Source organism: Leptidea sinapis, chromosome 21 (genome assembly GCF_905404315.1).
Source record: "Leptidea sinapis chromosome 21, ilLepSina1.1, whole genome shotgun sequence".
NCBI classification, from domain to species: Eukaryota; Metazoa; Arthropoda; class Insecta; order Lepidoptera; family Pieridae; genus Leptidea; species Leptidea sinapis.
This window is the reverse complement of record NC_066285.1, coordinates 3,503,774-3,528,485: the sequence shown is the minus strand read 5'-3', so window position 1 is coordinate 3,528,485 and position 24,712 is coordinate 3,503,774. Positions and strand designations below refer to the sequence as shown.

Here is a 24,712-nt window from a genome sequence, read left to right as displayed (position 1 = left end):
TTGAAAGCGTCTGACTTTACATCTGCGTTATTTACCTTTTATGATATTGTACTTCTAGTAGTTAAAACTATACCTTGTCGTAACAAATTATTCATTCGGATTTTTAAGAATGTACAAAACTTGAACAAAAAAATGACATCTGGGTTCGAACCGGGGATTTCTACTTTCCGGATCACCCAATGTCCCTATCTGAGCTATTGTAGTCTTGCATTTACCTTTGTATTCTAATGTTATTGTAACTGTTTCTCATTAAAAGACGGATAAAACTACATTTTTTTTAATTGAAACCTATTAGCTAGCTCGATTTCTCGCCCCCGAAATCCCCTGTATACAAAATTTTATGAAAATCGTTGGAGCCGCTTGTGTAAGCCAGCATCCGAATGTACTCTTATGTCGTCTAGTGAAAACCTCCTGTTAAAAAGATCGACAACTAACTCTAGTCTTGCAAAAGATCACCCTGAAAATGGTTGTGTTCAAATATCTGGACGATACAAACATTTTACTTCAAATCGGAAATTTCTTATCAATAAACGCAATGTTATGTTACTCCAAGTTTAAAATGATATTTAACAATAAGGGACAAGACGAGTAGGACGATCAGCTGATGGTAATTGATACGCCCTGCCCATTACAATGATATGCCGCGCAGGATTCTTGTAAAACCCAAAAATTCTGAGCGGCTACACAATTGCGCTCGTCACCTTGAGACATAAGATGTTAAGTCTCATTTGCCCAGTAATTTCACTAGCTACGGCGCCCTTCAGACCGAAACACAATAATATTTACACATTACTGCTTCACAGCAGAAATAGGCGCCGTTGTACCCATAATCTAGCCGGCATCCTGTACAAAGGAGCCTCCCACTGGTGGTCCACTTCTTCCTGTTATGTAATCCTGGAGTGACAAAGGTAAGATAGAGACAAAAAGTTTTAAATTTGGAATAACTTTACATCGCGTTTATATTATTAGTATAATTTTGGTATAACTTTCAATATACTTACACCAGCATCCGAGGACTCATATCACTTTGGTCTAGTTCATTGGGAAACTGAAAATTGAAAATAGAATATTTAAAAAAATAACATAAAAACTCTGCTCCTTATAACACTGAATATGTATGAGACGAATAACATCTGCAGTTACTGACATCAAATGAGCGTTATCTCAGACAAGCTTACGATGAGGATTATCTTGTAATTCTTTGATCGTTTCATGAATACTTTATGATAGCTAAACACTTTTTAATGGTGCTATTCAAAAAGTAAAGTAAAGTAAAGTATGCATTTATTCATGACATCACAAAACATATATACATAGTTAAATTAACAAATAAAAAAAATACGGGGTCATGAAAACGACACCCACTCAGTATTTTTGGAAATGATTTCCAGTAGGTACCTACCAAGTCGACTCGTTGACAGTAGCTGTAGACAACACGGTTCCTTTTGTTATAGGTCTTAAAAGTGACCATCCAAAAATAGTAGAAAAATAAAATAAAAGAAACTAAAAGATTGAATTGGAAAACGAGTTTAAAAATATTTTTATTTTAATTTTATTAAATAAGACATATTTTGATTTTTTATTTTATTTATTCATGCTGTTTATTTTTGATTTTATGCCTCTGAACATTTTTGTTTTTCTAATAGAAAAAAAATTTGTTTTTCTAATATAAAAAGATGTTCAAGTATTAATTTAAGCTATATTTGTGGTGGTGATTTTAAAGTTTTCTAACCATCAACAAATTTAATATAATTTATTTTTCAAAAGAGAGAAATTGATTCACTTTTTTACTAGTTTATCAATTCATGAATGATAATATGTAATCTCTATATTGTCCAAACCTATATTCAGACGATATAACACATACCTAATTAGTAAATTTTAATATTTTATTCAATCACTCTGCTGAAAATTTATTACTCAACTGCAGATTAATATAATTAGACGATCAGTCATTCATTCAGATGACTCATATACTCAATAGCCCAGTGGTCAGGTTCGAGTCCTGGTAGGTGCAAACATTTATATTCTAATGAATATGGATGTTTGTTTCCGAGTCATGGATGCTTATAAGTATTTATGTATGTTTAAGTAAATTTAATTAAATATATCGTGCCTTGTACCCACAGAATATATATGTATAATTTGATAATTTGAGACAAGCAATTTGAAAAAACAATTTGAAAAAAACAATAATTTGATATAATATGCATAATTTGAGACAAGATAAAAAGTGTGTCAATATTATATTAATTCGAAAAGTTAACGGCCAACCTTCAAAGTGAGGTAAAGAAGAAGAATTTAATGGTGAATTCAATGATTATTTATTTAAACGAAAAAAACTGTATTTTGTCGATGTGATTTGAATCTTGCGCGAAAACTCTGTCATAGCGTCCGATTACGAGGTCGTGCCTCAGATATTAATGATCATATAAATGGCTCGCATCTGTCCGGAGCCGTTGATTTAAGACTTCGATACGGAGTGATTGATGTGGTATGCATGTATAATAATAATAAATCTTTATTCGTTGCAAAAAGAAAATAAAATATTGCTTAAAATTACCCTCTACCCCCAAACTAGGACAGCCCGTGACATGGGGGTCAGTCTCTACCTAGTTGTGGAATGTAAAATGTCAAAGAAAACAAACATCAACATATTTTAAGGTGACTAACAATGGTGCAACTAATTATGACAGCAAATAACTATTTTATATATCATTTAGGGAGTGTTGTGTGTGATTGGTGAATACATTACCCCGAGCATGGGCACCGGCGTCGGTCTGGGGACATACGCGGGCGGGATGTGGGGAATGATGCCAGGTGCCATGTCATGGTTTATGTCCCCCATCATACTGCGACGCTGCATCTCCTGGGGGGTCACAATAATTATACTCTATAAGTATGAGTGAAAAATGCCAGGTGCCGGCTAGATTATGAGTAAAGGCATAAAAAGGCATTTATTTTCTCAAAGTTGATTCCTGTAGAATTATTTTTGATGTCGTTTCTAATATACTAGACACTACTACCGCTTCGGAAACAAATGGCGCTCTGAGAGAGAAGAAGCGGCGCAAGAAACTCTCCCAGCATTTTCATTTCTATTGCTATAAAATAATAAATTAAATTTTCATAAATGTACTGATAATGAACAGTCATAATATTTATTCCTTGAGTACCACAACGTCGCGCGCCTTATTCGGTCGTGAAGCAGTAATGTGTAATCATTACTGTGTTTCGGTCTGAACGGCGCCGTAGCTAGTGAAATTACTGGACAAATGAGACTTAACATCTTATGTCTCAAGGAGACTGCACTGCATTGTAATGTGGAGGAAGTATCAATTACCATCAGCTAAACGTCCCGCTGATCTCGTCCCTTTTTGATATAACAAAATTGCTTTACTTTCTTATTGTACATAGCAGTAGTAGCCGTCATAATATGACGTCATCAGGTCATGTAAACAAATGCCAACTTATCAATGTATACATGTTGAACGTTCCGTGGGCGCATTCGATAAGACATCAACCGACTATCACCAAAGCGAATATATGCAAGTGTAAAGTAAACGGTTGATCAACTATTTCGGATTCTCTAGTATTTTTGTTATGGAAGTTAAGGACAAACGATCGTATAACCCACCTGATGGTAAACGATTACAACTGCCCATACCGTCTTGTAAGTTGTAACACCAGAGGAATCAACATAGCGTTGGCGACTATTTTAAACAAATAACTATAGTGCCATGTCCAATTTAACCCCCAGAAGACTCAAGTTTGCGCGTTTACCACTAAAAAAACCCCATTTGTCGTATCACCGCTCTTCGAGAACACTTCTCTTAAAGCCGCGCCTAGTATCGGAATACTGGGTCTCGAAATCTCGAGCGTTGCCAATTCCGTGGCCATCCGGAGGGCAAAGCCAAATTGGCTTCGAAGAAGCTGGGCGTCATCAATAGAGCACGGCAATACTTCAAGCCGGCCCACATTCTAGCGCTCTACAAAGCGCAGGTCCGGCCACACATAGAGTATTGTTGTCATCTCTGGTCTGGTGCACCCCAGTATCTGCTCGATCCATTTGACCGCGTGCAACGTAGAGCAGCTCAAATTGTCGGGGACTCAGTGCTCTGTGAACGGCTGGATCACTTGGCGTTGCGTCTCTACGCACGTCGCTTCATTGTGTGTCTTCTACCGCATTTATCACGGGGAGTGTTCCGAAGAGCTGTTTAACCTGATTCCTGCCGCCGAATTTCACCTTCGCACGACACGCCACAAGTTAGGATATCATCCCCACCATCTGGATGTGTGGCGGTCCTCCACAGTGCGGTTTTCAAGAAGCTTTCTCCCTCGTACTACAAAGCTGTGGAATGAGCTTCCTTGTGCGGTGTTTCCGGCACGATACGACATGGGTACCTTCAAAAAAAGCGCGTACACCTTCCTTAAAGGCCGGCAACGCTCTTGTGATTCCTCTGGTGTTGCAAAAGAATGTGGGCGGCGGTGATCACTTAACACCAGGTGACCCGTACGCTCGTTTGTCCTCCTATTCCATAAAATAAAAAAAGTGCGACTAGTAAGCAACTTGTTATTGTTAATTTTATTTTTCAAGTCGTTGTTTTATAAGGAAGGTAATCGCAAAACAAATGTATCTTATTAAGTGTTCAAGTATGAAGAAAAGTTCATTTATTTTTATCTATATTATATGCTACCATATTATGATAAAATATTCAACTCATAAACACCAACCAATAACCAAATATTGTACTTGACAAATAATAAACAGTTGTATTTTTAACCCAATAAAGTATCGATATTTTTATTAGTTAACTGTTAACTAATATAAAATATTCAACATCAACCAATAACCAAATGTTTTTGCTGACAAATAATATTAACTAATATTTTCAACCAATAATTTATTTTGTCTATTAACATCTATATTATATGCTACCATATTATGATAAAATATTCAAATTCATTCATACCAACCATTAACCAAATATTTGTACTTTACAAATAATAGTCTGTTGTATTTTCAACCAATAAAATATCGATATTTTTATTAGTTAACTGTTAACTAATATGAAATATTCAACATCATCCATTTTTTTTTATAATGTTTATTTTAGTGCCACAATTAATTATATTTTGCTTTTAAAATATGTCAGTTCAGCTCCAAACTTCACACAATGGGGTCACTGAAAATCAGTGTTGTGCTCATAATGTATGGACACAACTATAACTGAGTGGACTCCAGTTTTGGAAGACCACTGCCACATCAAGTTTTGCTTTTGTTTCATTTGTATTAAGTAAGTTAGTATTAGATTAAGCATATATTTTGTTCTCATAAACATTTTTCTGTGAATGTGTCAGTTTTTCTTCCCAAATAAATTCATTTTCATTTCGTTTCAATAACCAAATGTTGTAACTGACTAATAATATTAACTAATATTTTCAACCAATAAAAATATCGATATATTTTTTTGTTATCAGTTAATAGTTAACTAATATAAAATTTCAACCATTATCGACATCTATGTTGCTGACTTTATAAAGCGTCGCATACATGTAAATAATATGTTAGATCATAGAGTGCAATTCATATCAATTCCGCAACAGAAAGTGTGGCGCCACTTGTATAGTCGATATTAGAGGATACGAATATGATAATCTCAGCGCTGAATCCGCTTTCAAGAATCTTACCGAATGCGCCTACACATTACAAATGGTCTTTTTTCTTTATTATTTCAACACATTGGTTTACATGAAGAACTGACGTCATGACTAATATAACATCATAGGGTTATAGCAATACGCGCGATAATTTAAATTGAATTATTTGAAGTGTATTTTTACAGGGCAACCCGAAACTGATTCAGCCACTTACAAACCTTAATCATTTATTTATGGTGTATGTGGATGATGCAGCTACTGTACTTAATAACTTTTGTATTAATTTACATTTACTTTTTTGACTTACTCATGTAAGACATGGACTGTTTGACGTTTGAGTGTGTTTGTTGCACCATTTTACATTTTATATTGTAATTGAAATGATTTGTAAATGGATGTAAATGTAAATCTTCATATAAAAGATTGGCAATGAGTTTCTTGCTACTTCTTCTTATTATCTCAACCCTTTACGAAGTAGCGGTAGATTCAATAAGATTTTTTTTTTGTCATTCATAAGTGTCATTTCCGTGACTTACGTGAATAAACTGATTTTGATTTGATTTATATAACCTATTTCTTGTACACAGTTAGTAGTATAGTAAAACTAGAATAGGGAACCATTCCCAGGTTCGAATCCCGGTAGGTGCAAACATTTATATGATGAATATGGATGTTTGTTTCCGAGCCATGGATTTTTATAAGTATTTATGTATGTTTAAGTAAGTATATTGTATTAAATATATCGTTGTCTTGTACCCATAGTACAGGCTATGCCTAGATTGGGGCAAGATAATTTGTGTAAAAGTGTGTCAATATTTGTTTTTTATCATTATTCTAGTTTTACTAAACTATATATTGACAATGTAATGCCTAAAATACAACAGCATAGCGGTATCGGTAATTATATTATTGTAAATATACATAATATCAATGTAAGTTGACATACAATCGATATAAGCTAACACAATATGAGATAGAGTTCAATGTATGATAAAGATATATTTTGTATATAGATGAAGTACACGAAGCGCCCTGATAACGACAGACAACTTGAATAACAAAAGCTTTGAGTGTTAAACATAAATTTATACATTGTTGCATTACTAATTAAAATTTAAAATGTTTAAAATTACGATCTTTATTATAAATTTTTTACGAGAAAAAATGACGACACGAGCAACACGTTCACCACAATGGTCGGTGATACGCCTTGACCATTACAATGGAGTGCCGATCAGGATTCGTGATTGAACACATACGAACATAAGCAAATTTGCTAGAAACGGTTATAATCTTTATATATATCATTCTTGTGTGCGTGTGTATGTCATTGAACTCCTCCTAGGCGGCTGGACCGATCCTAATGAAACTTTCTGTGTGTATTCAGGTGGATTCGAGAATAGTTTAGATTCACAATTGAACTACCTCCTAAACGGCTGGACCGATTTTGATGATATTTTTGTGTGCTCCAGTGAATTTGAGATTGGTGTGTGTCTTCAGGTGGATTCGAAAATGGTTTAGATTCACAATTAAACTACCTCCTAAACGGCTGGACTGATTTTGATGACTTTTTTGTTTGTTTCAGTGAATTTGAGATTGGTTTAGATTCTCAATTCCGCCCATATAATATAATTCTCCTGCTCATGTGTATGTTAGTGAACTGCTCCTAAGGGCTGGACCGATTTTTCAAATTTAAAACATGTGTACAGGACAACGTCTGTTGGGTCCACTAGTCATAATGTAAGACATCAGCGACAAATCCCAGAAAAGGTACCAAGCAAATGTACTACGAAATTCAAAAAAAAATTTAAAAATCGTTTGTGTGGTAAAGGTTTCTGTAACATATTAATGATACCACAGATTGGATTGGAGATATGGACCGACCGCCCGCAGCCTATATAATAATAATATTTTTTTGTACGAAGAAAAGAAGCCCGCCGAGTTAATTGCGTCTGTTCTTTTCAGGGCTGAGGTATACATTTTCGAATGGGTAGTTTTAGACGGTTAAAAAGTGATTTTAAATCCTATTTTGAATAAAGAAAAAAACACACTGAAAAATGACTAGCTATTAAGAATATGATTAAAAACATTCGATCAACGTCCATTTAATAAAAAATAAACTACGTTTAAAAAAACCGACTTCAAAAACTGAAAAGTATCAAATAACTAAAAATTAAAATGAATACACCTCTTATGCAAACCTTCATCTTTAATATTAATAAAATACTATTATTTAAATGTGCTACCTCATCCAGGTAGACGAAAATTTTCATATAAATGTTCATAAAATGAAAACTACTGAACCAAACCATGTAAATTTTTTATGGGACCAAATGGCATTTATTTCGCAAGAATTATAAAAATAACGATCGAATTGACAACCTCTTCCTTTTTGAAGTCGGTTAAAGACGTGTTTATCAATGTGGTTTCAGACATATAAAACCGCATCAGAATCGGTTAATTCCCATGTTTTGTTTCGGGGTTAACAACTTTAATAGACAATGGCGGACATACCAAGGAGTGCTGTTGTCGCTGCCACATCCGCGCGTGCACGAGATACGGCGGCGCGGTCGGCATTGACTCACAGCGTCGATCGCTTACTGAGAAACACAAAAACAAGAATTTAAGTTATGTATATAAAAAAATTAAATAAAAAAAATATATGACTAAGTCGACACTTTCTCTCTATTCGTTCCCTCATACTTGGAGTGAACTATTTATTTCCATCGGCTTCTGTCCATTGCGGCCCTGACGGCGGAACTAAACCTCGGGGACTTGGAGTTTTTTATTTGGTCGGTCCATCTGGTAGGAGATCGGCCACGGGCTCGCTAGCAATGAAGTCGACTAGTGAGTAAGTAATTACCAGTGGGAGACTCCTTTGCACAGGAAGCCGGCTGGATTATGGGTACCACAACGGCGCATACTTCTGCCGTGAAGCAGTAATGTGTAAACATTATTGTGCTTCGGTGTGAAGGGCACCGTAGCTAGTGAAATTACTGGGCAAATGAGACTTAACATCTTATGTCTCAAGTGTGGCCGTTCAGAATTTTTGGGTTTTTCAAGAATTCTTGTGTCTCGTCCCCTATTTTCATAAAAAAAAATGCAGTAACTCACGGTGCGCGTGCGGCGGCACGATGTGGTGTGAGTGCGCGGCGTGCGGGTGATGCGCGGGGTGTGTGGGGTGCGCGTGCGCATGCGCCGCGTGCGGCTGCGGCCCGGCGCAGCAGCAGCCGCGGCACGGGACCATACACCGCACTCTGGGGGGGGGACACGCATCAACAAGCACCCTCAGCTCTTTTTTTTTAATTTCGAGAAATGTGTTATGGGTTCAAAGGTTAAGCAGAAAGGATTCAAACCACACAAAGGCTCTTTTGAGTTACAGGGATTTGAAGTTTCAGTTTCTCTAAATAATATTCCACATAAATATCCAAAAAAAAACAGTTTCTGTGTACATTTTAAAAATAGGGTTTTCACTACATGACAGATTCGACCTTCAGGAGTACGATGGCATACTTGACTCTATTTTGACCAAAGTGTGAGTTTGAGTCCTTTCTGCTTAACTACGTCCATTTAATACAATATACTTACTTAAACATACATAAATACATTTCATATACACCACACTCTGGGGGGACACATCAACAACCACCCCCAGCTCTTTTTGAAGTGAAACATCTTTAGAATCGTTGTGATTTCAAACCGGATGTAACGGAAAAAACGACAGGTAACAGACACAAATACAAAAATGTGTAGGATGAAGCCGACAAAGAATGTGACAGAAATATGCATACTATTTTATTTTTATGTATGACGCGAGTAGGTATATCTTAATATATTCTTATGTCATACCCACGACTAATAACTGCATAGACACCAGGAGAACATAAATATGGTAGCGGTGTTAGTAATGTCTTTCATAGCGGTTGAAATCGTCTGTCATCCTAGCAACATGTACCAGGACTTCATATGCAGTTTAGAGGTTCATGCACAATGCAGGTTTCACTACTGACATGTGTACTTTGTACACACGCAATTTTTTATTTTTCTCAATTTCGAGAATCAAACTACTATTGTTGAGCTAGAGATCCCGGATTCAAATCCCGATAGTTGCAATAATTTATATTATGATGAATGTGAATGTTTGTTTCCGAGGCATGAATGTTTATTTGTATATATGGATGTTCAAGTAAGTGTATTGAATTAAAAAATATCGTTGTCTTGCACCCATAATACAGGCTATGCCAAGTTTGGGACAAGAAAATTTTTGTAAGAGTGTATCAATATTATTATTATTATTGTGTGTACTCAAACTCACAATTTCCCATACTTAATTAACAACCAACAAAGCCATAATAGTCGACAATTATTGTGCTTTTCACGTCAACTTATTTTAGCAGTCTTGGAAAAATATGAATTAGGGTGCCATTCGATTCCGAATTGCATATAAATAGATGGTAATAAAATAATAATAATTTGAACATTAAATATTAAATAAAAAGATATAAAAGAAAATCAGGTAGGTACTAACCCCCTTATTCATAATAGTCTGCTAACTTAAAGCATTGTTAATTCTCACTCTGTCTTCTTCTATTGACCTAAGTCAGAATGAGAAAAACCACTCCTTAGCGGCTGTTTTAAGTTTGTGGACCTAGGTCAATAGAAGACAGAGTGAGAATTAGCAATGCTTTAAGTTAGCAGACTATTATGAATAAGGGAGTTAATATAATATACTTACTTAAACATACATAAATACATTTAAACATCCATGACTCGGAAACAAACATCTATATTATTCATATAAATGCTTGCACCTACCGGGATTCGAACCCGGAACCTCTAGCTTAGTAGGTAGGATCGCTAACCACTCGCCTATACAGGTCGTGGTATATTAATGATTATTTGAATGCTGACAAATGTCATTTTGTGTTTAATGTTCTATTCAAAATATTTTTTAACATGAGTAAATCGGTGTTGCAATATAAGAATGTCGTTTATTCTTGTGAAAAGGCAACATCTTAATTTGTCTACTCGACAAGGCCCAGTGTTCGACGAGAATTATGTCGTACGTAGGGTATCTTAGGGCGCGTACCCACTATGTCGTAACGATTAATTTATCGTTGGACGACTGTCGTATCTAGCTGCTCCCATTGGATCACGATGAAATTTTATCGTTTCACGGCGTGACTTTGTCGTTTACACAATATATCATTAGCAAGCTACAAATCTACAGTCGCTTCTATTTTATTCTATCGTTTAACACATCCATTTAAACATATAAGCCACGACACTTAAAACTACACCATTATTTGTCGTCACGACAAAGTGGGAACGCGCCCTTAGGTTGAGCGACAAATTACCCGACGTAGACAACGCTTTTGTCTCCTATCGCGAGATATCTCGAGTTACGCATGCTATGTTGTATGCGTATGTGTTGAAAACAAAAAAAAAACAACAAGACCATTTCTTTAATCATTTGTTACGTATAGCTATCAATTCTTTTGTAAAATATGGAGTACCTATTTATTTTTAAAGCACTAAACGCGGATCGTTGGTAAACCCAAATCACTAAAAATAAACGCCTTACACTGGCAAAAAAATAAAGTATGAAGTAAGATAAGTAAATTTAAATGAAAATGCTATTATTAAAACTCTACCGAATCTTAAATTAGCATATCTATATTATGTACAGAAAACAATCATGCCATGTTGTTTTTCCGCGATGAACTCCTAAACTACTGAACCGATTTTAATAAAATTATGCACACTATGTTCAATGTGATGCAACTTGAGAGATAGCATAGTTATTATATCGATTCGTGACACATGACATCTACAAAATATTTTGTAATAAAAAAAAAGCATTTTAATATTGTATATATATGCATTTATTCAGATGGAACGAAGCGTACCGGTTACCAGCTAGATATGAAATACAAGAGTTAAAAATGTGCATTGCGCTCATGCCATGCGACCTTGGCATTTAAGTATCGCAGGCATTTAGTGTCGCCTTACATGAAAGCTTTTTTGCTCTGCTATTCGGTTAATTAATTTATTGCAAGTCATGTATAGGCAGCTAAATGCTTATTTTTTCAACAATGTATGTATTCGTTATATTATTTTGTACAACTTTGTTCGTGTCTAATATTGGCAAAAATTACGATCCTCGCATTCTCCGTTATTGTTGTTACATAATTTTTTTTTATGGAATAGGAGGACAAACGAGCGTACGGGTCACCTGTTGTTAAGTGATCACCGCCGTCCACAATCTCTTGCAACACCAGAGGAATCACAGGGGCGTTGCCGGCCTTTAAGGAAGGTGTACGCGCTTTTTTTGAAGGTACCCATGTCGTATCTTCCCGGAAACACCGCACAAGGAAGCTCAGTCCACAGCTTTGTAGTACGTGGAAGAAAGCTCCTTGAAAGCTCAGGTTAAACAGCTCTTCGGAACACTCCCCGTGATAATTTTCTTAACAATACTATTGTATTATTCGTTTAAGCAGTTAGTATTATTTAATTGATATTTCTACCAATGAGACTCCTTTGCTTATTATGCCGACTAGATGTGCACCACAGCGGCGCCCTTTTAGGGTACCTACTGTAACTGCGTAATACAACTTCAAATTTTCACCCATCTACGATCAACAGTTACTTTTGTATCGCGATTTTAAAATCGGCAATACAACGTTTGCAGGGTCAGCTAGTATGTTTATAAAAACAGCAGTACCTTCATAAAAAAAATGATGTTCTCAAAATAAATACAAGAAATAAACATTAGCTTCAATTTCATCAAACACCTCTCAACAAAAATAGTAATTTTATGGGCCAGAGTGTATCCGCTTTTACCTCGCGCCGTGCGATTTTATTTATATCCGAAAATAAAAGAAAAACTTCGAGGAAAACGAACGTTTTATGAACTCCGAGGCAGCTGTGGGTGACACCCCTAAGGGCGAGTGGGTATAGAGCTTTTCCCACACGCAGTGATGTATTGAGATATAATAAAACTAATAACTTGGTAGTTTAATAAGTTATTAATTTTCTAAGAACTTTCAGCTTGCCCCTCGTTTATATAATAAATAGACTTAATATCATTAATAGGGCACATAGCTCGACAGACAGATGGTCGTTGAGGCAGTAAGGTCCTCGAATGGCGACCACGTGCCGGAAGACGTAGCGTTGGTAGGCCCCAGGTGACAAGATGGATCGACGATCTGGTCAAGATCGCCGGAATAGGTTGGATGAGAGCAGCACAGGACCGATCGTATGGCGATTTTTGGGGGAGGCCTTTGTCCAGCAGACGTACGGCTGAAATGATGATGTATAATTAACTAACTCCGAGTGCAGAATAGCTATTACTAAAATTTGATGAGACAGGTGATCTACTTCAAAGTATATACACACACATACTCGCGCGCGCACGCTCGCTGACGCGCATGTATATGTGGTGTGTCTTTTGATGAATTAAATATATTTTATCGTAAATTTGTAATATAATTGTGGAAAATAAAGTAAAAAGCCCATGGACATTAGCAATGTCAGAAGTACAGAGTAAAGAGGACAGTACAGAAGTTTTAATTAAATACACCTTTTAAAAAAATAGCTACGATAGACACATTTAAGGTTTATTTAAAGCGAAAAAGTGACAAGGCGATCAAGACGTTCACCAGATCACAGCCGCCCATGCCGGACTTCAAGAACAACAGGTTAAAGAACATATCTTTAAGTGAATCTCTGTCTGCAAACATCCATTCAACTACAATAAATCCCAATATGCACAATAAACAATTGAATACACTCACATAACTTCATCTATTTGTACGACGAATCCTTCCATAGAACTAATGCAAAAATGCATTTTGAAGAAAGTTGAATTTGCTGCAAATTCATAACACACTTGGGGGCTTATTCACAACTACACCGAACTGTTACAGAACCACTTATAATCTCGGCAGAACAAATTGTTACGAAGGTGCGCCATTAAAGTAATCTTTACGGTAGATTAGAATTTGAGACGTAATTTGAATGCTGGCTACGGCGTAGTACTTACACATTTTATAATTATTTAAACATGAATTTAGCGATAAAATTTTCTCTTGCAGGATGGTTACCTAACTACTTGCTTTTTTCGTTATTCGCGCGCATTCGACAATGTTGCAATCATGCAAATGGACTCCCGTTGCGGAGCGGCTGACTCATTACGCGAACATAGAAAAAAGCAAGAAGGTTTTCGCAAAATAACATAATAACCGAAATAAATAAAAACAAATAATGATATTATACTATGCTTTACTTAATCATAAAGTAAAATAATAAAAAAAAACTCTATCAGGTGTGGGGTTCGAACCGTTGTTCCATCTCGGGAAACATAGCTTAAATCTGGCGCATTAGACCACTCGACCTGGTTTGAAATCAGTAAATACACTGGCCTTCAAAAGTAAGTATCACACTTTTAAAATTGGGATAACGTTTTACGTTCACAAGATAGACTTTCGAAATAAAAAGGACTCCAAAGAGAATTTAATTTTGTACATAAAAACTTTATAGTCGGTAACCTTCTTTTAAGAACGGCTGAAAGAAAACTTCAAAAACAAAACCATTCCTTTTTCAAAGTGGACGTTTCCGAATTACAATTTTACCATTCACATTTTTCTTTCTGTTTTAAATTTTTTTCAAGATCGATGGGTCTTGTTTTAAAAATTTATGCTAAAAAGCACATAACATTTATTTATCATGCCTCTTTCAGTTGAAGAATGTGCTAGGATCATGGCTTTTCTGGAACTAGGCATCAGGTGTGACGGTACGAACGGTCCAGAAGGTAAAGCTAAGGTACGAAGAGACTGGACACCATCTGAGGAGACCTTGTAATGGCAGACCCAGGTGTACCAGTGCCCGAGAAGATCGTTATATTATTTCCACTGTGTTAAGAAATCGCCACCAAAATGCAGTTGAAGTCCAGCAACAGCTACTTCAGACCCGGAGGGACTACATTAGTGAGAAGTGAGAAGAAGACTTGCTGAAGCAAATTTGAAACCCCGAAGACCAGCGAGTGGCCCAAAACTCGAGAGACAGCATCCAGTAGCGACTGCGATACGCCCGTGAACACATGCAGTGGGATGAAGAAGAATGGTCAAGAATTTTGTTTGCAGATGGGTCTCGATTCTCCCTTTACACTTCTGATGGAAGGCGAAGTGTTTCCAGGCGACCGACCTGGTGAGTGATACCTTCAAGCCTGCATCTCAGAAAGAGTCCAATACGGTGGAGGGAGTGTACATGTATGGGCTGGCATATCTTCAGAAGGTCGCACAGAGCTAGTAGCCATAGAAAATGGCACCCTCACTGGGCAAAGATATGCTCAAGAGATTCTCAATGAGTATGCAGGGCCGCAGGGCAAATATGGGTGATGGATCGATGCTGATGCATGATAATGCCCGGCCACACACGGCTCATATCGTACAAGAGTATATTCAGGAGGTCGGTATCAGCGTGATGGCTTGGCCATCAAGAAGTCCTGATCTCAACCCGATTGAACACGCCTGGGATGAGCTCGGGAGGCTAGTCAGAAATCGCAGACCACCACGTACTACCCTCAGGGCACTAAAGCAGGCCCTGGTAGAAGAATGGGAGAATATTCCCCAATATCGGCTCCGAAACCTAGTGTTCAGTATGCCAAACCGGCTCGAAGCTGTAATCAGAGCTCGAGGAGGCAATACCAGTTATTAAAAATTAAATAACATGTAATACATTTTAGTTGAATTTTTTTACACTAAACTAAAAATGTCTATTTTCATTGTTTTATCTTTTTTAAGTTAAAAATGTTACTAATGTATAATTTTAGTTTCTAAGAATTAAAGCCTATAAAATTTGCAACAAAACGTTTTAATCTTAAATCTCTACCGTTAAGAAAAAAAAATTAATTTGAAAAGTGTGATACTTACTTTTGCAGGCCAGTGTAGTTGAAATTATTGATTCAACATCAAGCTTAATTAATAATTAACTATTTAATGCGCCCGGGTGTAAGGCGACATGCGATAGATGGACGAAAAAAATTGAGACGATGTTATAAAAGTTTCACTTTAATAATTTTCAGAATGAGTTCAACGGCACGCAATAAAATCGCACTGCTCTTAAAATTTATTTAAACGGGATTCAAAATTAAGGTATGTATTGTACCATTTAACGAAATTATTTTAAAGAAATTTATTTTATTTTTTGTTTTGCTTACAATTACAAACATATACACTTAGTTTGCCATGTAAAGACCATTGCAAACTAAGTGTTAATTTTATTTACAGACTTAATTTTCAATATTTTCAATGCAATTCGCAAGTACCCTCAATACCGATCTGTCCGTACAGAACGCATTCTTATTAAAATCGCGTCGGCATTCACATTATAATATCATTTCATAAAACAGCTACCAACTTAACATCATTCATGATAGCTATGTACTACAAGGCCATATTATTTCTGGACCTCGCTGGAACGTGAATCCCCCTGCCGTAACCTCTCGCTGTTGTCAGTACGGTTTGCAATTTCATGTCGTCATATTTTATTGCTATCATTGCTTTGAAGCTTTTATTGTTAATATTTCTGTAGATTTTGTTGTCCTGTGTCACTATTATAGTACTGAAAAATATGTTTTTTTACTAACTTAAGCCAGATTCTCTTATCGATTTTTCCATCAACTTTTACATCGATATATAATATTAAAAAATAAATCGTTTATTGTTTATTTATTAACAATAATATCCTAGTGATGCTTTTTTTGCACACCGTTGCAAAGCGACGATGTGACGTCGTCGATGTCAGTTCCAAACATAATGTAACCGGGTAGTAATTGCATTTACTAAAATTAATTTCTCCCATTGTCGCGTACAGAGATGTCGCATGATCTAAATATGGTCTCCTTATCTTCTGTCCCGATGTTTCGTTCATTTGCATGTTGTTTACGTAAATAGGCTATCAATAATAATTATAAATACACTTAGTGCGTGCGCAATTTAATAGCCACTATACATAGCTATTTCGCACAGTGAAAGTTGTAGAACTTTATATTTGTGGCTGAATTTCTAACTGTCTGTAACCAAATTGCAAAGTGCTTACGTTCATTGCATTGAAAAATTTAGTATATATACACATATTTAGACAAATTGTTAGTTAGTGTACTTCAAATTCACTAAAAATAAAAAAAAATAAAAAATATGTTAACAAAAAAAAAAACCCGACTTCAAAAACACTATTCCAAAACAACAGATAATATGCTCTAAAAAGTAAAAAATAATTGTGTATTTTTGTACAATCTAATTAATTAATCGAATTATAGTTACGATCATTGTAATTTTTGGAGTCGGTGTCAGCCATGGAAAGTTTGTTACTATGTATATATATATAGTATAGTTATAGGTGAGATGTGGTTGAGTAGTGAGGAGGCGAAAGAGAGCGGCAGAAGGACACCGATTGTTTTTTTGGAATAGTGTTTTTGAAGTCGATTGTTTTATTGTTAATTTTTTTTTTTTTTCTCTTCTTTGAATTCCGCCTGGATATATTACACTTCAATTTTCTCCCTCCTTTCCTTACCCGCGATCCCCCACCCCTCTTATATTTATATAATAAACATGTATCTACATATCTATGTATTTATTAACCTTAGTTTCAAGTTAGTTTTTAAGTTCCAGTCATTAGTCTTAAGTTAGGTTAAGTGATAGCAAATAGCCAGGTTTTCCCAGTTTCCTGGGTTTTCCCCCACAAACCATATGTATTAGCATAATAAAGTTTTATCCCTCAACTACGTGTTGGGTTGTAGATATAAGTTTTCTGAGACCTACATAAATAAGCCTTAATTGTAAATTGCTATATATAATAAGTAATTTTATACATATTTTATTAGCAAATACAGAAATTTGATTTTTTTTTGCACATAAATTTTTTGATGAGAAGTTTACATAAATTATACCTGGTTCTCAGTAAGTGCGCGTGGCATGGCACAGGGGCTGTGTGGTAGAGCGGCGGATCTCGGTGCGGTACGGACTCGAAAAGGGGGCGTGGCGAACGAACCGCCCCCAACGCGGGGTTCACGTTGCTCTCCTCTTGACTGTCGCGGTTCGGCGAACTTGTCAGGTCTATCACCTCACGCTACAAGTACAGTTTACTGTATGTAAGTTGACGTTTAAGTGAAACAAAAAATAATTATTATTATCTATGAGAAATTACGCAAACAATCATCAGCCAATTTTTATTATCTGTAACAGGTAGGTACCACATTGATTACACTTTTTTTTTATCTTCATCTTGTTATTATTTTGTTGGTACACCCCCTACAAGATGGACCGACGATCTGGTCAAGATCGCCGGAATATGTTGGATGAGCGCAGCGCAGGACCGATCGTCGTGGAAATCTTTGGGAAAGGCCTTTGTCTAGCAGTGGACGTCTTCCGGCTGATGATGATGACGATGTCGTCTGTCCATTATAATTATTAATAATTTTTTAACAGGTCGTTTACGACGGTCATTACTCGAATCCCAAGCCCAAGCTGGAGTGCCCCAAGGCTGTGTGCTATCTCCCACACTGTTTCTTCTGCATATCAATGATATGTTGGACACCTCCAACATACATTGCTATGCAGACGATAGCACGGGCGATGCCATTTACACGGGCCATGCAGGTCTCTCGAGGGAAATCGTCGACCAGTGCCGGGAGAAACTTAGGTCTTCCATCGAGTCCTCTCTTGAGAAGGTTGCAGAATGGGGTAAATTGAACCTTGTCCAACTTAACCCTCAGAAGACTCAAGTTTGCGCGTTAACACTAAAAAACCCCATTTGTCGTATCACCTCTTCTCTCTGTTCTCTTTGACAACACTTCCCTTACAGCCTCGCCTAGTATCGAAATTCTGGGTCTCGATATCTCGAGCGATTGCCAATTTCGCGGCCATCTTTAGAGCTAGAATGTGGGCTTGCTGCTGGCCGGACCTGCGCCGGCCACATATGGAGTATTGCTGTCATCTCTGGTCTGGCGCACCCCAGTATCAGCTCGATCCATTTGACCGCGTGCAACGCAGAGCAGCTCGAATGTGAACGCCTGGATCAATTGGCGTTGCGTAGAGACATCGCTTAATTGTGTGTCCTCTACCGCATATATCATGGGGAGTGTTCTGAAGAGCTGTTTCACCTGATTCCTGCCGCCGAATTCCATCTTCGCACAACAAGCCACAAGTTAGGATATCATCCCCACCATCTGGATGTGTGGCAGTCCTCCACAGTGAGGTTTTCAAGGAACTTTCTTCCTCGTACTACAAAGCTGTGGAATGAGCTTCCTTGTGCGGTGTTTCCGTGACGATACGACATGGGTACCTGCAAAAAAAGCGCGTACACCTTCCTTAAAGGCTGGCGACGCTCTTGTGATTCCTCTGGTGTTGGAAGAGAATGTGAGCGGCGGTGATTACTTAACACCAGGTCTCCCGTACGTTCGTTTGTCCTCCTTTTCCATAAAAAAGGCGTGCATTAAAAGGTAGTCATTTCGAATTGAATTATTTTTTATTTATTTCTGAGGTTTCAATAAATAAATACATTATAAGTTTTGTTAAGATATACACTGCGTTAAAAAATCCCCCATATTTGACACGGAAATGTAATAAAATGCGGAGACACCATTACAAATAAATAATTAAAACCCCTTAGATTAAATTATGTAGTAAAAACAACATTTCATATTATGTATCACTGGCCATGATAATGGCCAAGGTTCTTGAACGTGTCATCCACTGCTACACAAGCGCCGTAAGTATTGAAGATGGTCAGTTTGGGTTTCGACCACAAGTCTTAACCGACATGTACGACATACTCAAGGAGACGAGCGCAATTGTAGTGCCGATCAGAATTTTTGGGATTTTCAAGAGTCCTGAGCGGCACTACATTGAATAAGCAGGGCGTATCATTTACCATCAGCTGAACGTCCTACTCGTCTCGTCGTCATTTTATTGTCATAAAAGAAAATACACACACAGAAAGGGATTGAAATTGGTCCATGCTCAGCAATTTCATGGAATGATATTTGACATGTATTTTTATGTATGTTTAGCAATGATAACTGATAAACCAGTGTGTTTTGGTAGTTTTAAAATAACAGTGTATATGTGACTTACTTCACGGTTTTCTTCAACCAGCACTTGGACATCATCATCAGAACTGTCTGAGACCCAATCGAGTTGCAAGTCTGGTGCAGTAAGTGGAGCGGCAGACGTTGCACTTGTAGTATCCACATTGCTGGAGCCACCCTGGCATTCCTACAAATTTTACAATGTTATACACACATTGACCAAGTTGGACTTTGATGAGACAGTACGAAAGTTCCTTTAGTTTGATCAAGTAGAAAGGATGGATGCGGATCCAGTGCATAAATCTATAGGGATAAAGCGCAAGGCAGGGAATTGTACTGAACAGGAACCAGGTCAAGCAAAAAGGTTAAGACATTTTATAAGAAAGAGTCAATAAAAGTGGAAGAAAGCATGGAAGTATGTCACCTTAGAATCTTATTATATTGTAGACTTCTAATTCAAATATTTTTATTCAAAATGGGATACAAAATCACTTATTGAACGTCAAAAACTACCACCTATTCAAAAAAAGACTGCCTCAGACCTGAGAAGAACGGGCGCAAGTAACTCAGCAGGCTTTTTTATATAAAAATATGGATTACAATGTGATATCGTAAAATAAACTTTTATAATTAAAGAGCCTGAGGGTGTTTGCTTCATTCCCAGTCTATGGTGTCATTAAGAAAATCGTTTATGCTGTAGTAACCTTTCCCACACAAACGTTTTTTAACAATTCTTTTAAATTTCGTAACACATTTGTATTGTACATTTTCTGGAATACATCATATTGTGGAATCATATATGTCACCCAATAAAAGACTAACTCAACTTAAACGAGTAGTAGGCATAACAAGTTTATGTTTGTTCATAATACCTATATATTTGCAATTCAATAAACAAGATAGGTGGGCGGATGTGACATCCAGTGCGGATGCGCATTAGTCTGGTAATGACCACAACATATCAAGTACCAATCACAACATATCATAAACAACCGCTACTGGCTATTGTGGATTTACTTCAGGCAGGCAACAGACAGAGTTATACATTGTCAAAGTACATAGTTAAGTAAGTACATACTCATAAATAAGCGCACTTAATGATAAGCAGTTTTTCAATCAATGAGTGTGTTTACGCTTTTTGTGGTTTACTTTGAAGAATGCAGTAGCTATTGAAATTACAGGGCTTTTGAAATTTGACAACTTAATAATATGTCTCATGGTGTAGTACTATTGGGCTGCACTCAGAAAATTAAGTTTTCAAGAAATAATCTGAGAAATACTTTACTTTTTATTTTAAGGTGAAATAAATTGTCATGTACCTGACTGCAGCCCGCTGCTGAAGAGTTTCCTGACTGCGCTTGGCCAGAGCTAGTGCCAGGTTGTGGGGACTCTTCTTTTACTCCCCTTATACCTAATCCTTCACTACAACAATGGCGATTATCCCTGCTTTCCGATTTCACTGTCACACTGTTGTCATTTACTCTGCTACTGTTATTGTTTGGCTCCTGTTTTACAACAGGCCTTTCTACATTTTCAATTTTAATAGAAGATGTATTTGTGTTCTTATAAATTATTGTATTTTTATTTTGTGTGCTTGATTCAGCCTTCACATTTACTTTAATCCCTGGTTCCTCTTTAATGTTTGTATTAGATGACCCTGATAGCGTATGAGGGCTATGAGAACATTGGAAATTTCTACGACGATTCTGATGATGATGATGAGAACCATTGCGACTATTAAAACAACTAGGATTTGCTTTGTTTACATTAAGTGAGGGTTGCAATGTGTTTCGATGACTACAAACACAGCCATGATTATTAACTGCCGAATTTTCTTGCTTTATTTGTACATGTGTGTTACAATTATGTTGGAGCCCTTGCCGATTGCTAGGTTTCCTTCGAGATATGTTTTCAGAATGATTGTTAGATTCTATTTCATTTGAACATGCCCTTACATTGGTATGTTCTACTGGCTCACTCTTAATACCAACTCTTGAAACATTTAAGTGGCTACAACTTCCTAATTGCGGGTTATTGTTGATGTTTGGACCTTGTGATCCAATACCACTTTCACACTGTTTTTTTCTAGGTGTGGACATATTGTCCTCTTCCTCAGAACTAACTTCAATCAAATTAGAATGAGTTTCATTCTCTTTAGAAAGTCTTCTTCTGGGTGAAATATTTAGTTTTCTACTAGGTCGCTCTAAGTTAAGATGACTTGAGTCCATTCTCCTGTTTGACCTCGAGTTGCATGAGTGTCCCATTGTAGGTTGTATCTGATCATAATTCATCTGTTCTTCTTGAGGTTGGGGTGAACTTGACGCTACAGTATAATTTATAGGTAGTGTACTACTTGTGTAAGGAACTGAAGGTAAATAGTCTTCTGATGGCTGCACATTTGGATACCGTACATAAGGATAATAATAAGGGGGTAATGGTTTCGGCTGATATCTGGTATCTACAAATTCACTAAGCATACAATCAGCATTGTTTCTTATTACTTGATCAAATGAACTGGAACTATCTGGTAGGGGCTGATATTCCTCTGGCACTGGAGTATTTGCAGAGGGATATGTGAGTGAGGAGTCAGTTTCATGTGAATGAGTTGCTGAAGTAGAATTAATTCTGTTAGATGATATATAGCCTCCTTTTGTTCTGCTATGTTCAACAGAGTCAGATATAATTGGCAACACCTCCACATCATCATCACTTTCAGCAAAAAGTGTTTCACATTCCATATCATCTAAAAAAAAATATCATTTTAGAGAGACATATGTCAGGATACAACGTCAATATGTACACTTTTTGGATATAAAGACTTGCTAAATACATGTTGAAAAGCATTCTTTCGCCAAGAGCAAATCAATAATATTGATCCTGAGAAAGCTGATCAAATTTTTAAGCCTAAATAATAATTAAATAGAATTATCCCATACATTTTAAATATTTAAAGCCCACAATCACATTTTCTCAATGTCATCTTAACTAATAAACATGAACAGCATGACATTTATCAAAATTGAATTGTTTTCGGTGAAATTATACAAAATCCTTACAAAAATCTTATATAATACTTTCTAAATGTAGGTTAATAATTTAATTGTATAATTTTTGTGGAGAAATTAAAACCAGCTGCATGGTCTGCCGACATCATAAATAATATGTCCACAGTCATAACTTCAGAAAACCACCACAGATAAGAAGCAATAATCTAGATTTTTTTTAAATATAGTGTCTCATGTGCCTGTAATTATGCTGGCACTACACCATTCAAACTGCTCTGATAGTACAAGTGCAAATATAAAAGTGTTTGGCTGCAATAATAAAAATATAATATATTTAATAACATCTTCATAATACACCTGTTTTGTGTTTATACCACATCAACTAAAATTATGTAGATAAAGTGAAAACGAGAAAACATTGTTTGAAAATAACGATACATAGATAATCAACTTCAATTACATATAAAATAATTACTGAATCATCACATGAATCTTTACTTACAAAAGATTTATTGAAATTAAAAACATTTCTTCATCAATAACCATCCACTAAAATAACCTAGGTAGCATGTTCAGTTATATCAAAATCGTTATGTCTTGCACAATCCGTTATGTCAAAATACAACAAGTTGTTGGCAACCCAATCATAAAATAAATGAAAAAATCTGGTTACAAAGTGATCACCCAAATGGACCAAATAATGAACCTAAACATAATTCGGAGTGTGCTGAATATATTATTACTATAAAACATACTATACAATGCACCACAATTGATAAGACAATCCACAGTGCATCATATTATCAAAGGTCAATATAATGCAGCAAGAAAGCTCTTGCAGTAAGTCTAACTAAGCCTTACTAACACAAAGAAACTAAAGACAATAATGGAGTTCCATTAATAACTAGTTAGTTAGATTACCAATTATAGGATGTTTTTTATTGGTAAAGGAACAGGTATAAAAGGCCAATTTTAGTAAAACATTATCTTAAAGCTGCAGCAGCTATTATGATAAAAACAATAACTTGATGTCTGAACTGTAGTATAAAGCGATATAGGTTTAGTTTTCTGCAGTTAGGTTAAAATTAATGGCAAGAAACAGGCCAATTGTTTTGTCAAAACAATGAAATCAAAAGAATAATTTTATATATATATTTCATTAAAAGAAGTTATAAATAGTTTTTTATACTACAAGAATTTTGTTACATTTCATATTGTACTCCATTTTATAATATTAAAATTAATATCAAATGTGAAGTCAAATTCATATTATTATCTCATTTTTTTAAACCATGCAAATAACAGAATGATATGACTTTTATTTTCTTTGGTATTTTATTCCATCTTTCTTATCTATTATAGATTAAGCTTTAATATTTCCTTCACTAACAAAAATACATATATTTACCATTTCTTTGCACAGTTTCAGATGCAGATGATGTATTGACAGTATCAAGAATGGCTGCTATGGATGAAGGACCAGGAATATCCCATGCAGATTTCCTTTCGCCCTCATTCCTTTTATCACTCATCTTCTGCAATAACTTTTTCCATATGATATACGTACTCCGAACATTGAATTCACATTAAAATAATGATTATCAGAGGGATAAAATATTATGTACGATTGTTGCACGGCTACATTTGATTAATTTTAGCACTTTGAACATATGTATTTAAATGCAGTTGTCCAATATTTAGTCATTCAATCCAATTTAGCGTTTGTATCTTGAACAACAACAATGATACTTATATTTCTTATGATTCAATGTACTTATTTTTTCTTGGATATAAGAAGTTGTTGAAGTAAAATAAATAAGCGGAACATTACTATTACCCGAAAATTTTAACAAATTTCACAATGATGGAAAATAATAAGAAATTATATTTTTATAGGTATGTACTTGATCTGAACACAGAATCTGTAACTTCTGGGCAACAGTTCAGGGAAAATACAATG

The 24,712-nt window shown here is 35.9% G+C and overlaps 1 protein-coding gene across 2 annotated transcripts in view; it reads right to left on the bottom strand.

The window, feature by feature from the left end:
* The window catches only part of LOC126970508 (LIM domain-containing protein A), a 65,307-nt gene extending 40,595 nt beyond the window's left edge, over positions 1–24,712 (bottom strand). Inside the window, exons 1-9 of one of the 2 annotated variants that reach the window (XM_050816457.1) lie at positions 24,590–24,697; positions 24,161–24,287; positions 21,067–22,490; positions 19,794–19,934; positions 17,609–17,787; positions 8,773–8,915; positions 8,173–8,258; positions 2,756–2,869; positions 1,002–1,048 (exon numbers count right to left, since the gene is read on the bottom strand). In XM_050816457.1, coding sequence (XP_050672414.1) covers positions 1,002–1,048; positions 2,756–2,869; positions 8,173–8,258; positions 8,773–8,915; positions 17,609–17,787; positions 19,794–19,934; positions 21,067–22,490; positions 24,161–24,284 — 2,258 coding nt within the window. In that variant the 5' untranslated portion in view covers positions 24,285–24,287; positions 24,590–24,697. Of the gene's footprint in view, positions 1–1,001; positions 1,049–2,755; positions 2,870–8,172; positions 8,259–8,772; positions 8,916–17,608; positions 17,788–19,793; positions 19,935–21,066; positions 22,491–24,160 lie in introns of both variants that reach the window. The other variant, XR_007730655.1, reaches the window with a different exon arrangement.